The sequence below is a fragment of the Mirounga leonina genome, unplaced genomic scaffold, assembly GCF_011800145.1.
Source record: "Mirounga leonina isolate KUSES-001 unplaced genomic scaffold, KU_Mleo_1.0 Mir_418, whole genome shotgun sequence".
Classification (NCBI taxonomy): domain Eukaryota; kingdom Metazoa; phylum Chordata; class Mammalia; order Carnivora; family Phocidae; genus Mirounga; species Mirounga leonina.
Window position 1 is genome coordinate 10,995,502 of NW_023270739.1, and position 15,612 is coordinate 11,011,113.

The following is a 15,612-nucleotide window of genomic DNA, read 5'->3' on the forward strand; positions in this document are numbered from 1 at the left end:
CCTGAAATGCCTGAGCTAAGAAGAGCTCTTAGGGGCATTAAGCGCAACCCTGCACTGTTTTTTTGGTTTTTGGGGGTTTTTTTTAAAGATTTTATTTATTTATTTGACAGAGAGAGAGAGACAGCAGGAGAGGGAACACAAGCAGGGGGAGTGGGAGAGGGAGAAGCAGGCTCCCTGCTCAGCAGGGAGCCCGATGTGGGGCTAGATCCCAGGACCCCGGGATCATAACCTGAGCTGAAGGCAGACGCTTAACGACTGAGCCACCCGTGCACCCCCCCAACCCTGCACTGTTAACAGGTGGCTAAATGGAGGCCCAGGAAAGGGGGGATTCCAAGGTAAGCAAGCTATTTAGGTGTAGAACCGAGACAAATAAGCAGGTTCTGCAGGTTTGAAATCTGATGTTCTTTGTAGTAAGGTGGACTTCCTTAGTATGCTTCATAATGTTAATATGCTCAGGAATATGTTCAGTGTATGAATATGCTTAGTAAACGGTGCTAACCACCTGGGATGCAAGCTCTGGGAAAACAGGGAAAGAGGGTGCAGTTCCTACTCCAGGATAGGGTTCCTGTGATCAGCCAAAGTTCAGTGTAAAGATTCGAGGAGTTAAACATAAATTGTAATCTCAGCAACTGCATATTTTGAAACTCAAAACTGAGAGCTCCGAAGAGCCTGTAAGACAAACTAGTCCCATCCCCTCATTTTACAGATGGGAAGATTGACACCCAAAGAGGGACAGTGACTTGGCCAAGGTCTCGCAGTTACCAGGGAACAAGGCATCTGCCATCTGGTTCCAGAGTCGAGCCTCTTAACAATGGCCTCTGAGGGACTCCACTTGCGCTGGCTCTAGGGTGAAGCAGCCACATTCCCCCCACTCCCTGCCATCCCTTTCTTCTGCCTCAGCAATGCCCTTTCCAGCAGTGGGGAGGGCTACGCACACCCACCTTGCCTCCCCTCGCTAGGACTCTACTGCCAAAAAACCCGAGAGCTCTCCTGGAGCCGGATTCTGTCACTCACCTTCATCTGCTTGATGGTGTAGACCAGCGTGCCAAAGGGCCCCTCCTTCACCAGCTTCTTCCCTACCACCTTGGCCCGGATCACTGCAGAAAAAGGCAAGATATAGACAGAAAGGAGGTTAGGGAGACATGAACCACATCAGGGACCACATCTCAGATTGGGTGCCTGGAATTGCTTTCTTACCTCTGGGCTAACTTGAGTAGATGATTGTGTTTATAAAAGCAAGAATTCAGAAGAGAGACACTGGGGGGTGGGAGAGGAATGGAGGCGAGAAAGCAGGCAGTCATCATTCAACTTAATTATCCCAAATGTTCACAATTGCCAACCCTGGAAATTCCTAGGCTGCATTCACCCCTGGAGGAGTTTCTTAACTCTGGTTTTACCATAATCCAAAATCTACTGCTCTTTTTAGAGCCTCTTGCCATCCCTTCATTGTCCATCTGAAAATTGCCTGGTCTCCCAGACCTATTCTCTTTCCACCAGGACCTCTTCCTGAATGCTACTTCATTTGGGGCTCTCCTTTGCATGCATACATTCACTGAGTCCTGACAGGCCTGCAGGATTGCAATGCATCCCAGCCTCTCTCCATGGCCAGTCAGCATTCTGATGGGGCCTTTCATTCCTAGCACTTAGATGGATGGCAAGTTATGCAGTAAAGCATAGCTCAGTTAAGATGTGGTTGAGGAGGGAGAAGTTGGGAGTAGGGGCTCAGGAGCCAACGGAACTGTTCTAACCCCAGCTCTGCTCTTTATGGCTATTATGACTGTGGGCAAGGAACTTTGTTTCTGGCCTCCAATTTCCTCTTCTGTAAAGCCGGGATAATAATGGTACCAATCTCCTGAATTGGAAGGATTAGGTAAGATAATGCATGTGAAACTCAGCACCGTGTCTCCGACATAGTATATGTTATATGAACATTATTGATATCATCATCATCATCATCACCAAAAATGGCATGGGCTGACCATGGAAGGATTGCTGCCATTAAAAGTAGCTCCCATTTATCACATGCCAACTGTATGCAGTACATCTCATTTATTTACCCCTCAAGACTGTTTACAAGGGCAATATCACCATCCACATTATACAGCAAGGAAACTGACAGAATTAAAGCCACTTCCTCTTCTGAACCTCACTTTTCTCCTCTGTAAAGAGAGTGTAAGTCTACTTACATCAAAGAATTGGAATGAGGATTAAACAAAGATCTTATGAAATTTCTTAGTACAACATCTGGCAGAAAGGAGTTGCTTAGTAAACATCAGTTGACTATGAACAGGAAAACTGTTAGACCAATGTGAGGAAGCCTGTAAGATAGGCATTTACTACATGCAGTGAGAACACAGAGGAGGGATGGATTTACTTTGAGATTATAAGAGGCTGTGCATTCTTTTTGTATTTTATGTGAAGAAGAAGCACCCAGTAGCTGTCTTCAGATATTTTATAGAACTCACACATGGAGGAATAATGGACAGATCTTAAAGACAATTCAGAAATTACAGAGAAGTTGTGTTCATTGGCTCAACCGAAAAAAAGTCATCTAATAACAAAAACTGGCAAGAAAAGGGGGTCTGGAAGCTCTCATGCTAGGACCTTGCCCAGAATGGAATGGATTTTACATGTATAGCAGCCGTGCTTTGAGTCACAAGCTGAACTCTTCAAGCTCTAAGATCCTGTCACTCTTTCTTACCTCTAGTTGTACTTAGCCCCTAAAAAGAGTAGGTACTCAATAAATGTCTGTTAAACAGAATACCACACACACACACACACACACACACTCACTCCTGCCCATGCTGGTAGCTCCATTATCCTTCCCCATTTTGGACGTCCCACCATGTTTCTCAATTCATTGACTCTAATCTCTTAAATTAAAACAAAACAGGGCGCCTGGGTGGCTCAGTCGGTTGAGTGACTGCCTTCGGCTCAGGTCATGATCCCAGGGTCCTGGGATCGAGCCCCGCATCGGGCTCCCTGCTCAGCGGGAAGCCTGCTTCTCCCTCTCCCACTCCCCCTGCTTGTGTTCCCTCTCTCGCTGTGTCTCTCTCTGTCAAATAAATAAATAAAATCTTTAAACAAAACAAAACAAAACAAAACAACCTTTATTAGGAACCAATCTCTGCCACTCCAACTGGATTCTGTCCTGTACCTCCCCAAATGAGTTTGGATCCCACTCTTCCAGTCAGACATGAAGTCAAGACTCAGATGAATCAATAGCCCCTCCAGACCTTCTTGCCAGGGAGGGTAAAACACAGAGCCCATTGGCGAAGTTAGCAATTTAGCGGACTCAGCTCAGATTGGGAGGAGGCAAGTGGCTGTTTCCAAGTCCGCTGCAAAAACGAGCAGTTGGCAAGATTCCAGGCCAAGCTCCCTCAACATTCTGCCTCCACCTCTGTGTCTAACTTTGTAGCAGCATCCTCGGCAGGGAGCCAGCCTCCCAGAGGCCCAGGGACTATTTCCTCTACAGTAACTCCCACAGTCAGGTTGTAACAGCTTAACTGTTGGGCAGAGAGCATATCTGCCAGGACTCTACTATTGATTCTTCCTGAATTGATTTGGCTCCATCCTCTGCTGCTTCATTAACATAGAAGGTAAACTAGCAAGTGAGTCTTTGCCTTAGGGGGGAAGAAATCGCAAAAGGGATTTCTTTAAATAGCAACTTCTACCCTTTCCTGGCTCAAAAATGGCTTGACTTCATTTAGACATAACATGTCATAAGCAGACCTGTCCCATAAAGCTAGGTACTTCTGGAAGCTTCTGCACACATAGCGAGCCAATTCCTTCCTTACCTGAAATGGCCTGAGCTTGGAACATTTTCATCTGAGAATAGTTCAGTGAAATGGGAGTAAGTTTCTGTAGTCAGGAAGCCACTTTTGAGTTTCAGTTCCACCATTACCGTGCGGCCTCAGGCAAACCTGTGTCCCCGACCTCCTTTCTCCTAAATCTTTCTGATTGTCTTGGCCCAGTGCCCATCACGTGGCTTACAAGCCATGTCCTAATTCTAGTGGAGCAGCAACATGGCAGAGCATGGAAGAGCATGGAAGAGCCAGGGCTCTGGAGCCTGACTGCCTGGGTTCGAATCCCAGCAGTGGTGCCGCATGACCTTAGGAAAGTCATTAAACCCTTCTGTGTCTTCGTTTCCTAATTTATAGCAATTCCTCATAACCCTCATGCTTGTGATGACAACAGAGTGTTTGCTGTCACTGCTGTTAGAATACCACCCCTACCAGTGACCCCTATTGTTATTTGTCTGAGTATCTTTATTTTCTAACATACACCATAAGCTAAGGCCTAGGGGTTCTCTCTGGGGAAGAAAGGCAAGCTCCTCAAAATATCTGGCCACACAGATTTTCGGGGAGAGGTGGGGGAGTACATGTAAACTGGTCAGAACAAACATACGAGGTGTTTTTAAGTCTGGAGCACCCACCTCATCACAGGGACCTGTCCTATCTCATCACCCACATGTAATCCAAGAGCAGCCCACCAGGACCAACCTTGATCAAGTGGTTATAGTCCAGAAAGTCTGGCAGAGAAGGCCCAGCATAGAGGCCACACCAGTGTTTTCTTTATAAAAACAAAACTGCCCTACACTGAACTAAAATTAAGTAATATTCTGCTCTCCCAAAGAGATTCACAAAGCCCTTCCAGAGTAAAAACACCAGCCAACCTCAAACCGCCCATTAGGTCTGTGAATTAATATGTCTTTATTTGCTTCGGTTTCTCCTCTGCAATGCAAATGTGTGCTATTTTGTACTTTCTTGTTTGGCAATAACGGTGCTCCCAAGTATTCGCTGGCCTGGGGGCCACAGTGGACAGGGGAGGTATGGAAGGTCACGGTTCTCCAACAACAACAGAAGACAGTTTCCAAACTTAGAGCTGGCAGCATGTTGGCCTGTTCCCGCCACCTTGGTGTAGTGGCTAGAAGGCAGCTTTACAGATGGGCTGGGCTAGACAAAGGTTTTCTTTCTTCTCCTTCATGCTGGAACATGGCCCCCACTGTCTACCCAGTGTCCCCCAGCAGCTAAACCGACATGGGTGTGAGCTGGATTGGTGTGCTGGTGGGGGTGACGACGAGAAATAGAAGTTCCATTTCCTACCTCCACAGAGCACAGCTAGTGGGAAGACAAAGTTTAAAAGTTCATGGCTAGAAGGCTAGTGTCCAAGGTCTGAAAGCACCAGTCAGGGAAAGGGGCAATGACGAACAGCCTGAATCTCAGTCTTGGAGCCTCGTGGCTCCTGGGAAAGGAACCTGGGCTTCCTCAAAGGAAAACAGAGTAAACAGTATTTTAATTTAAAAGTCTGTAAGAAGAAACTGACCAGGCTATGTGTGCTTATGTAATTGGCAATAGACCTGTAAATATATGTAGGGTCCTCTTAAATGTATCATACACCTGAGGGTCCAGGTGTAAAGGTATATCTCTATATAATTTTCTTTCTTTAAATAATTTTTGTGGGGAGGGCTAGTAAGAGCTTGCAAAAACAAGAGAAACAAGGCACATCCCTTCCAGAAATATAGTTGTGTGCTGCATGCCCCCACCTCCATCCATAGTAATGTAGACCATGAGCAGCACAAGTTTTGAACAAAAACAATTCCAGTGGCAAACAAGATTCAGCTTCCAGTGCAGCTTACTGCTGTGTCCAGAAGTTGCACATCTGCAATTCGTCAGCATATTCAGAGGGGACAGGATGCCCACGAGAAAGCCCCTGCCTCTCACCCTCTCCTTCCACCTCTCATACAACCACCTTCAATCAAACCAGACCTTTCTACCCCGATCTGATGGTTGGACTTTCCTGCTAGCAGGTTGGAATGCAAAGTTTGGCTGAGTTTTGGATCAAGGATCCCTTAAATGAATTAATGTATACCAACTTAAGACCATGGATTCTGCCCATCTTAGATCTTGGGATTCTGTTGAGAGCACTACAGATCCTCCCTATGGTAGAGGAGTTGATTCAGCCATCACATGAGTGAAATACTTTCAGTATATACACATACCCCCTCTACACACACACACACACACACACACACACACACATTCTCTGTCCCATTCCTGTCTCTCTGAAGGCCCTTTAGAATGATTTTGCTGACTTAAGGTATGGTTTTTAGGAGGAGAGCAAGGGTAGGTAAGACCTGGCCAGCAGGTAGGATGAATTTCTCCAAAAGCAGAAGTCACTGTTAGTGTCAACCCCAGGGAAGGGAATGTTCTTCTGATGGGCCCCTAGCAGGCAGGATCTAGGTAAGCAGAAAGGCCTGGACTGTGGGCTCACCTGTCTTCCTGGACTTGGACTTGGAGGAAAAGAGGGGTTGGGAAGTGTCTGATAGTCACTTGATGTTTATTTCCTGATTGACATCCACTCGGGCCTTTTTAAGGCCGAGAGCTCATGACAAAGACAATAAGCAAGGGACCCACAGCAAGGCAGGCCCACAGCCCATCTGGCTCAGCCCATTAGGCAATTCCCTGGTCTTGTGCCCCATGGAGATCCTGCATTTTAGCCTATCCAAAGAGGGCAGAGCCAGGCTCCCTTGCTCCTCCAGCTGCCCACCCATTCGTTAACCATCAGCTCCCTGCATTTCATTACATCACATCAGTAAGTCTAGAGGAGAGGGAGGGACTAGAACACACTGATAGCAACAACTGTTTATTAAGCCCCTCCCATGTGCCAAGCAGTGCATGCATGCTCTCTTGCTCTATTCTCATGATAACTCTATGAGATGGCTATTATTGTCCCTGTTTTCCAACTACAAAGAAGATCAGGTACCCTGAGGGTGGTTTTGCTTCCCAGTGGAAGAAAAATTGGTGGGTCCCCCAAGAAATCAGACTGCCTGAAGCCTTTTCATGGGATTTGTACTGATTGCAAAACATTTCACAATTTTCTGCACCTCCCCACCCTCGCTGTCTGCTCTGCTAAAGATCAGAGAGGTGGATTGGTCCCTAGGAGGAAGACCCCCCTGATAAGTCCCCAGTGACCCCCATCCCTTTGACCACCCAACCACTCTGTCCCGGTCACTCACACACACGTGCCCTCTGATTGGTAATAAGAATCTACAAGTAATCACCATCAGCAGTAGAACAGAATATCATCTGTTTAGCATACTGTGCTTTCCAGCAAGGCTTTTAAGGAAGAAAATAAAATAACTTAGAAACCACAAAACCTGACGATCCTTGAGGTTTCTCACAACACTGTGAATCTGAAGTTAATTAGGCTGATTAATTAGATGAGACAATATATATGTAAAAAGGCACTTTGTAACCCTGAAGCTAAACAGATGATATACTGTTAGGTTGCTGATGGTGATTACTTGAAGGTTCTGAAATGTGCTAATCAGAGGAAGACAGCAAGAGATCCAATCCAGCATTTCCTCGTCCCCCGAGGAGCTCTGGTATCCACCTCCAGTCACCCTCGCCTCTTTGGGGACACATTGATGATGTCCAAGTTTGAGGAAAGGGCCTTAGGAATGAAGGGTGGAGGGCAGACACCTGAAGGCCTGCCCTACCCAATCCTTCTGGTTTCTAGCCCCTGTGTCACCACGCCTTAAAGCCTCTCTACAAAGACTTGGAGGCTGAAAGTTCAGATCAGGAAAACCCCTGGAGAAGTGGCCATGAAACACTGGAATGAGCAGGCATGGAGCTTGTGGACCTGGATGCAGTCAGGGCCCTGTCACTATGTAACACTGGGCAAGTCACTTCCCATCCTGGCTTTTAGGTCAGGGGGATGAATGCCAACCTTGAAAGGTTCTTGCCGTGACCTGAGCTCCCTCCTTCACGCCACCAAAGCAGTTCTCGTCAAGGTCACCCGCGACCTCCACAGTGCTCAATCCAGGCAGTGGTGGGTTCCTCTGCCTCCTCTCACTTCCACCCAGCTCGTGGCCTTGTACCATTTGTACCACTGGCAGCTCCCATCTTTGCAACCTCCAACCCAGAGCCCCCACAACATGAGTCTACATTTAGTGTACATTTATACTTGGAGGTCTAATAAGACATCTCCGACTCAACCCATCCAAAACTGGGTCCTGAAAACACCCCTCGCTCACCCATGGTCCCGTTACCTTCCTCATCTTTGGAAATGGCGACCTGCTCCACTCTGGCCCCCAGCCCCCGACTCCCCGACTCACCACCCCAAACACCACCTCAGGGCCTCTGCCCTTGCGTTACCCATGCCCCCCACCCCCCGCCGCTGGAACACTCTTCCTTCCATAGCCACATGGCTCCCTCCCTCACTTACTTCGAATATCACCCGGTCGGGGGGCCTCCATGATCCCCCATAATCTTCTCTCATGCATTCCCTGTCACCCCTGGCCAGCCTCACTGCTCCACAGCACTGACCACCAGTTGACCTAGTCCGTACCGTGTGCTGTCCACTAGAATGCAAGCCTCACAAGAGGGCAGGTTCTTTGCTTTACCAACTACTGTAGCCTGAGCAACCAGAGGAGAGCCTGGCACATAACAAATCCCTACTGTGTATCTGCTGAATACATGAAGCTAAAAGGGCCACCTAACATGAAGGGTGATTAAAAAAAAAAAAAGATAAATAACTCCTATGGGTAAGCTTTGGCCTATGACCAAGTCTTTCTGAGCCTTATTCCATCAGAAGGGGTTAATAGCAGTTCTCAGTTCATAGGGCCAGATAAACATCTGTTCAACAATCATTTATGCAGTACTGTGCTAGGCTCACAGGGACAAGGAGATAAATGAGGCCCTGAGGAATTCAGGGGCCAAGTTTAAAAAGACCGGCAAGGAAACAGGTAAATGATATTCAAGTAGAGCAAAAACAGCAGTATGAGCAAGAACAAAGAGCTGGCATGGCCCAAAGAGGGGTGAAGTCTGTCCAAGGGGAGGGGCATCTGGAGCTCCCTAGAGGCAACTGCGGATCTAGGCCTTAGCCCATCCCAGAGCAAAGACTTAGTTTGCTTTATCTGAATCCAGAGGAAGCAGAAGCCTGGACCAGATCTGGTGGGGAGGGTCTAAGGAAGGAGTTGGGAGTGAGGCAGAATCCCAGCCAGGCTCTGAGCAGAGCCAGGACCAACTTACCCGCCTTTCCAGAAAGATGGCCCTGGAGAACAGGAGGGGAGCGGGGAGGGGAAGCCCATGTGAGGAAGAATGCCCCTTGGAGAAGTCTCACAATAGGCTCTTCCTGCATCCTACCCTGGTCCCCTGAGGGCACTGCTCTCTGTCAGTTTCAAAGGCCTTTTTTGTTGATGTCCAGCCACTACCAGACAGTTAAGATGCACTCCCAAATCAAGATAGGGAGTCTCCAGTTCAAAGCCCGTCCTGACTAACTCTTTCCGTTAAGTAAAAATATTAATCTTGGTTTTATTTAAGCAGGTTTTTTGGCACGGAATGAACCCCTGTGGCTAAAAATAAACCCAAATACACACACACACTCAGAAAAATCTGGAGAGCTGCAAATCATCTCAACCCAAGTTTCCATCTCAGGGAAAGCTATTAAAAGCGGGAGGATATTAAAACCTCTCTGCACAGAGCCTCTTTTCTCAGTGCCTGCCTTGTGTTCTCGGGTCCTCGAGGCAAGGCTGTCCCGGGGATGCCCTGTCCTGGGCCTCCTGGCAAAAAGGGGGGGAGGGTCACGTGGGGGCTCCTGGCTCTCCTCACCTTGGAAGCAATGTGGGTTTCTGCTTGAGCAGTCCGGAAAACATGCTGGGGCCTCAGCTGACGTCGGTTGTATATGAAATGAAGGGGCCCAGAGAGGCAAGCAATGGGAACACAGGCCCAGAAAGGTCAAGTTGCCTGGAACTTTGAGATTATCCAAAAAGAACACAAGCAAACTCTGCATCTTACTTTAGTTTTCATGTTTTTAGTGGCGATCTCGATTTTAAACTATTAAAAGACAACATTTAAGAGTCACTACCTAGGCATATGTCTGGACTTGGCATTAATACATTTCATTTGCAGTGTAACCACTTTCAAAGTCAGCTACCCTCACTTCCTGTAGCCACAGCCAGTTTGGGAGAAAGGTATGGATCAGTTGGCCTGGGACAGGGTAAAAGTCCTAGGACTGGCTGGTTCCTGGATTCAAGGCTGACTTACTTGGGGGGTGAGGACCATCTGAGAAGAGAGGTGGTATTCCTGTGATCTGGGTTTCTAAAAGGCTGCTAAGGTGACTGCCCCCAAAGTGTTCACCAAGCATTAGAACTGCTGAGGCTTTCATCCTGCAAAGGGCCAGAAGGGGACTGTCAGCACCCCAAAGCACAGAAAGTGGGAAGGGAGATCCTTCCCCACAGCCCCCCCATTCTCCCAGGAACAGATGGGAGCAACAACCCTACCCACAGCCCCCCAAGCCTCCGTTGGTTTTGCAACATAACAGGATTATTTTGAATAGCACAGTGATGTATATATACAGGGCTCTTTGGGGTTCAGGCCTCTCCAGCACCCCCTATTGCTTCCCCCCTCCCTGTCCCACTACACTGACCTGTCCTGTGGTGCCCCTTGTCTCAGTGAGAATGACTTTCTCCCTAGTCATCTGCCTACATGTTTCCCTGCAAGACCCCCCTAGCTGAAATGTCACCTCCTCCAGGAAGCCCTCTGCCCACCCCAGGCCACACTAAATCCCGCCCGTCTTCTTGGCTTCCTTTCTTCCCAAAGACGTTCTGCCTTAATGGTCAGTTGCTTGGCACTCATTAGCCTGAGTTACTAGGTAATAGGCCTGCATCTGTGACCCCAGCACCTGACAAGGTGTCTAGAATATGGCAAGGCTTCCCCAAATGTTTGTTGAATGAAGAATGAGGCCACAGGAGGGAATCAAAGATAATGCAATAAAAGGAGACAGTGATGGCTTCGGGTTCAGGCTCTTAGAGTGCAGGTCAGGAGTCTGAGTTCCTAAAGGTGACCCAGAAAAGAAGAGAGGGAGGCAGGTACAAGTGTGATCTGAGAAGTTAAAATGGGACCCTTAATCTCCAAATGCTGAAGATTCAAATCTAAAAAGAGGTGAGTCACAGGGTTACAAGAGGCTTCAGTTAACAAATGCCTGTGGGGGGACAGCACCCAAGGCTCAGCCTCAGAAAGGAGGTCAGTGGTGCCACCTCCTTATACTCTTCCCTCCTCCTCTCCTTCTCTTTTCTCCTCCACCCTCTTCCCCCTCCCCGCTCTTCCTTCTTCCTCCTCCTCTTCTCCTCCTCCCCCCTCCACCTCCCTCCTCCTTCCTCCTCCTCCCTCTCCACCTCCTCCTTCTCTTCCTTCCTCCTCCTCCCCCCCTTCTGCTCCTCATCTTTCTCCTCCTTCTAACAGGAGTACTTGGAATTAATTCACTCATTCACTATTATTTCAGAAGTGTTTGACTATGTGCCTCGGATCCTCTGCTATGCCTTGGGGATTCAGCAGTCAGCAGGTAGACAAGGTCCTACCTTCAAGAAGCTTATTTCTGTCTTGAGACAAGAAGATAAGTGGTTAAAGCCCAGGGAGCCACGGGAACGTGTATCAGACATGCCCAGCCAAGCTAGGCAGTTTCTGTGCTTTGGGATATTGACATGCCCCTCCTGATCACCCTTTGCAGAGCAAAAGCCTCAGCCATTCTAATCATGCTTGGTGAACACTTTGGGATAGTTGCCTTACTAGCCATTTAGAAACTCAGATCACTGAAACACCATCTCCTTTCTAAGATGGTCCTTATTCCCTAGGTAAGACCCTGGTGGTGCTATGGATGTGTGTTGTGGGGAGACATCCTGCCTGAGCTGAGGTCTGAGAAATCATGAGTCAGCTGAGGCAAAGAGAATGAAAAGGCCTTCAGGTGGAGGAGGGAGCAGTGGCGAAGCTCTGGGGGCTGGAGAGCCTATCCCATCAGAGTGACAGAAAGCAGTGTGTGTGACCAGGGGCAGGGGACTGTGGAAGCCAAGAGGTAGGCAGGAATGCCCAGCTTCACATAGGCTGGGTCTTGCTCCAACACATGTCACTTCTCAGGTGGGCAGTGATAGAGACATCACTTCATCCCTGCCGGCAGCCCTTAGGATAGTATGTGCCCAATGGGTGCCTGAATGGTCAGCTGATCGGAGGGCCCCAAAGCCTCGAGAATCCCCTAGAAACACTTTCAGGCCTCGTTTGCCCCACTTTGCATCAGACCCACCCATGGTCCCATTCCAGTTCACATCCTGTTTCTGATCTTCAAAGTTAAGATTTACGGAATCCCTGTCTCCCCCAACACCCTCCTCCAAGCCTCTTAACCTCTCCCAGTGGTTTTACCTTGGTGTTTCTGCTGGCTAAGCTCAGTGTTTGCCAGAGCCTAGGAGGCATGCTGACCTCTAGAAAGCTCTACCCCATTTAGTCCAGAGGCGCTGACCTGCTCACTGTCGTGCGGGCACACAGGTCAGGGGTGCTCAGAACACCCCCCTGCCGAGTGCTCCAGCCCTCCCCAGGGGCCCATGGGAAACTTTATCCCACACAAGAGGCCACCAGAATAGCAGCCTGGTCTTCAACCATGGCCCCTTTGAAGCAGTGCCCAGAAAAATACCGTGCCGACGAATGGTTCTCAGAACTTAGAGCTTTCAGGTCAGGTCATTTTTGTGAGACCAGACGGCTGGCAGCATCTCAGGAGCTGTCTATAGTATTTTATTTTTCTGCTAATTGGGATTTTGTTTGCTAGGAGAGTGGAGGGACTCCAGGATAGGTCCAGGAGTAGGAAAGCCGAGGAACTCTGAAGCAAAGGGACCTCCCTCGTTTGTACAGCAGACCTACAGATGTGTCTTTGCAGACAGACAGTGAATCTGTTCTCAAAATGCAGCAAAGATGGATGGGAGACTTTGTTGTGGTTTGAGTAAGAAGCAATGTCTGCTCCCTGCTCTGTCTCGGAGGATTATGTAGCACAGATGCCAAAAAGAATGTGGTACATTTATAACTTACCCTTTGGGTAGCTTTTAATTCAGTCAAGGCTTCCCCTTTCTCTCTTTAACTTCCCTAACTTCAGCCAGGAAGACTGTGGACACCAGGTGGACCCAGTGCAGGGGGTCCCATTGAAAACAGGTGCTCCCCTGCCCAGCTTACTCAGAACCTTCCAACCAGCTCAGGACCCAGGTAGTGGGCACTCGGGCAGAAACAGGTATGAAGAAAAAGAAGGCCAGACTATAGATCTTCAAGCCCCAAGACAGTTACCAAAGGTAACTAACGTTGAAGAGTGTGGAGGAGTGGCTGGAGATTAGATACAAGTGCCTTTTAAGGAAGCCAACCTGTGTTTTAAAGAAAATAATTAAGTAAAGAATGCTTAAGGCTGCCCTCTTTGGTCAAAGTGGGTAACAACAGAATGATAAAGCCTGTCCCTGGTATCTTTGCACACAGCCTGCCCTAGCCTGACAGCCTGCCCTAGCGGTGTCAGTGGTAAAAAGAAAAGACTACCCCCCCATCAAACCTTCTGAATGCAGTCCATAATGCCTGAGCCTCTTGTGCATTCAGTAAATATTTCCTGAGTGGCTACTGTGTGCCAGGCGCTGTGTCAGGTGGTGGAAACACACAGTGAACAAAACAGACACACCTTACCAATATTATAGCTAATCCTTTCTTTTTTAAGATTTTATTTATTTATTTGACAGAGAGAGACACAGCGAGAGAGGGAACACAAGCAGGGGGAGCGGGAGAGGGAGAAGCAGGCTTCCCTCGGAGCAGGGAGCCTGACGCGGGGCTCGATCTCAGGACCCTGAGCCCATGACCTGAGCCGAAGGCAGATGCTTAACGACGGAGCCACCCAGATGCCCCTATAGCTAATCCTTAAAACTAACTTGCAAGAGTATTATTTCCACTGGGTAGATCAAGAAAACAAGACTCAGGATAGATAAGAAACGTGTCAGAGGTCACACAGCCAGAAAGTAAATCCATATATGCCTGCCAGCAAAGCTCATCTTTCGACTGCTTGACATTTCACCAATCTGAAACAATCAGCCACATCAAATGCATCAGACATGCAGAGTAAAGGAAAATTCTCAAGGTTTAATTATCAGAGGACTCGCATAAGCCATAGATGGTAAGAACTTTGAGGCGGGGTTAACTCCCTAAAACAGAGAAGTCCAGTAATCAGCCTAAAGCCCCATGGTTTGGGGGAGGGGAGCCCAGGCCTTAGGACCAAGGAGAGGGGCAAGGGAGGAGACAAGTGAATTACTGGACACCTGATTGGCAACCCTGGTCTTACTCTGCTCGGGTGCAAGGGCCTCGGGGCCTTTGTACATGTCATTCCCTCTGCATAAGACCTCCTTCTGCTCCCCTTTATCTAGCAACTCCTATTCATCCTTCATATTCCAACTCAAAGGACACTTCCTCAGAGGAAGCTTTCCCTGACCCCTCCCTCAACATCAGACTAAGACAGGACTCCTCAATATTCTCATATTCCTCAGTTTGTAAGTTTGTTTGGAAATTCATCGAATAATGTCTGATTTCCTAGCATTACACACTAAATTGAGATCATGACTTGTTTTGCTCATCATTATGTCCGCAATACCTCCCACAATGCCTGGAACATAGTAGGTGCTCAGCAAATAGGTACTGGGTGAAGGAAGATGCCTTTTCCATCTTGGCATCTATTGCTTGCTTCCTGAAAGCCTCGCACTCCATCTTCCTCTATTATACAGCTGCTTCATCCACCGTATCTGGCTGCAACTGTCCAAGGCCAGTTCCACTGCTGTGAGCTGACCCAGAAGAAATGTGTTGAGTTTTGAACATGGAAAGAAAAGAAGGGGGATAATCTAGACAGTGGGAAGAGCCTAAGCAAGGACACAGCAGTCAAACTGAGTCTGGAGTGTGAGATGTCACATAGTTAAGGGACCATGAAGACCCTGGCTGACAAGAAGCAGAGGAAGCCCATTAGCTCATTCTGACCCAAGCAAATGTCAAGTTTCCTGGGTGATAGGAGCTTGAATGGGGGACTTTTCAGGACTGTCTCACAATCTGGGTCTATAGACAATGATGCTACTACTTCTCTGTTCCCGGGATCATCAGACCCCCAAGATTCCATCCACCTGGTGCAGTTCTGATAACCTTTCAGTGGCCATGCTCAGGCTTGGAGCATGGACTTCTGAACCCAGCCCACTGACTCATTCCAGCTGGGCAAGATACATAAACTCTTCAAGTCTCATTTTCCTTGTTCTGAAGAAAGATGACTTATATTTGTGAGGATGAAAAATAATGAAGATGGAAACCAGCTGGCACAAGTTTTCCAAAATAAACCCAAGCTCCCTCTTCCCCCATCCCCCCGCTGTTACTCCCCAATGTGCAGGCTCATTCCCTCCCAACAGAGTTGCCCATGAGCCCAATGGGATCGCTGAATGTTAGGAACATAGATAACCTCAAAGTGGTTTCCAGATCTCATGGGGATCCCTATCCAGCTGTGGGATGGCACCCTGTACCAGACCAGACCTGAATCATGTTTTCTGGTTCTGTGGACCACCCAGAGTGCACCTCTCCCATCAAAGTAGGTGTCTGGCTGCACTCCGCATCTCTCCTCCTCTGAAGGGGGCTGGTCTGATAAACACTGCATGTGCCTGACTATAGCTAGCCCTGTTGCCTGATGCTGGGTGGCCCTCAAGGCCAGTCCCCATGCCACAGAGCATCTGCAGAGCATCCCCAGCACGAATGACCTCCCCTGACCACCTTTGCCGTACATCTGAGGGCTGGCAGGGCT

The 15,612-nt window shown here is 48.4% G+C and overlaps 2 protein-coding genes across 3 annotated transcripts in view; one reads left to right on the plus strand and one right to left on the minus strand.

Moving 5' to 3' along the window:
- The window catches only part of SYN3 (synapsin III), a 410,509-nt gene that overhangs the window by 127,093 nt on the left and 267,804 nt on the right, over window positions 1-15,612 (plus strand). The gene's annotated exons all lie outside the window — the stretch shown is intronic.
- Window positions 1-15,612, minus strand: part of TIMP3 (TIMP metallopeptidase inhibitor 3) — a 59,445-nt gene that overhangs the window by 13,788 nt on the left and 30,045 nt on the right. Inside the window, exon 2 of the mRNA XM_034987639.1 lies at window positions 1,015-1,097. Within this exon, the coding sequence (XP_034843530.1) occupies window positions 1,015-1,097 (83 nt within the window). The remainder of the gene's footprint in view (window positions 1-1,014; window positions 1,098-15,612) is intronic.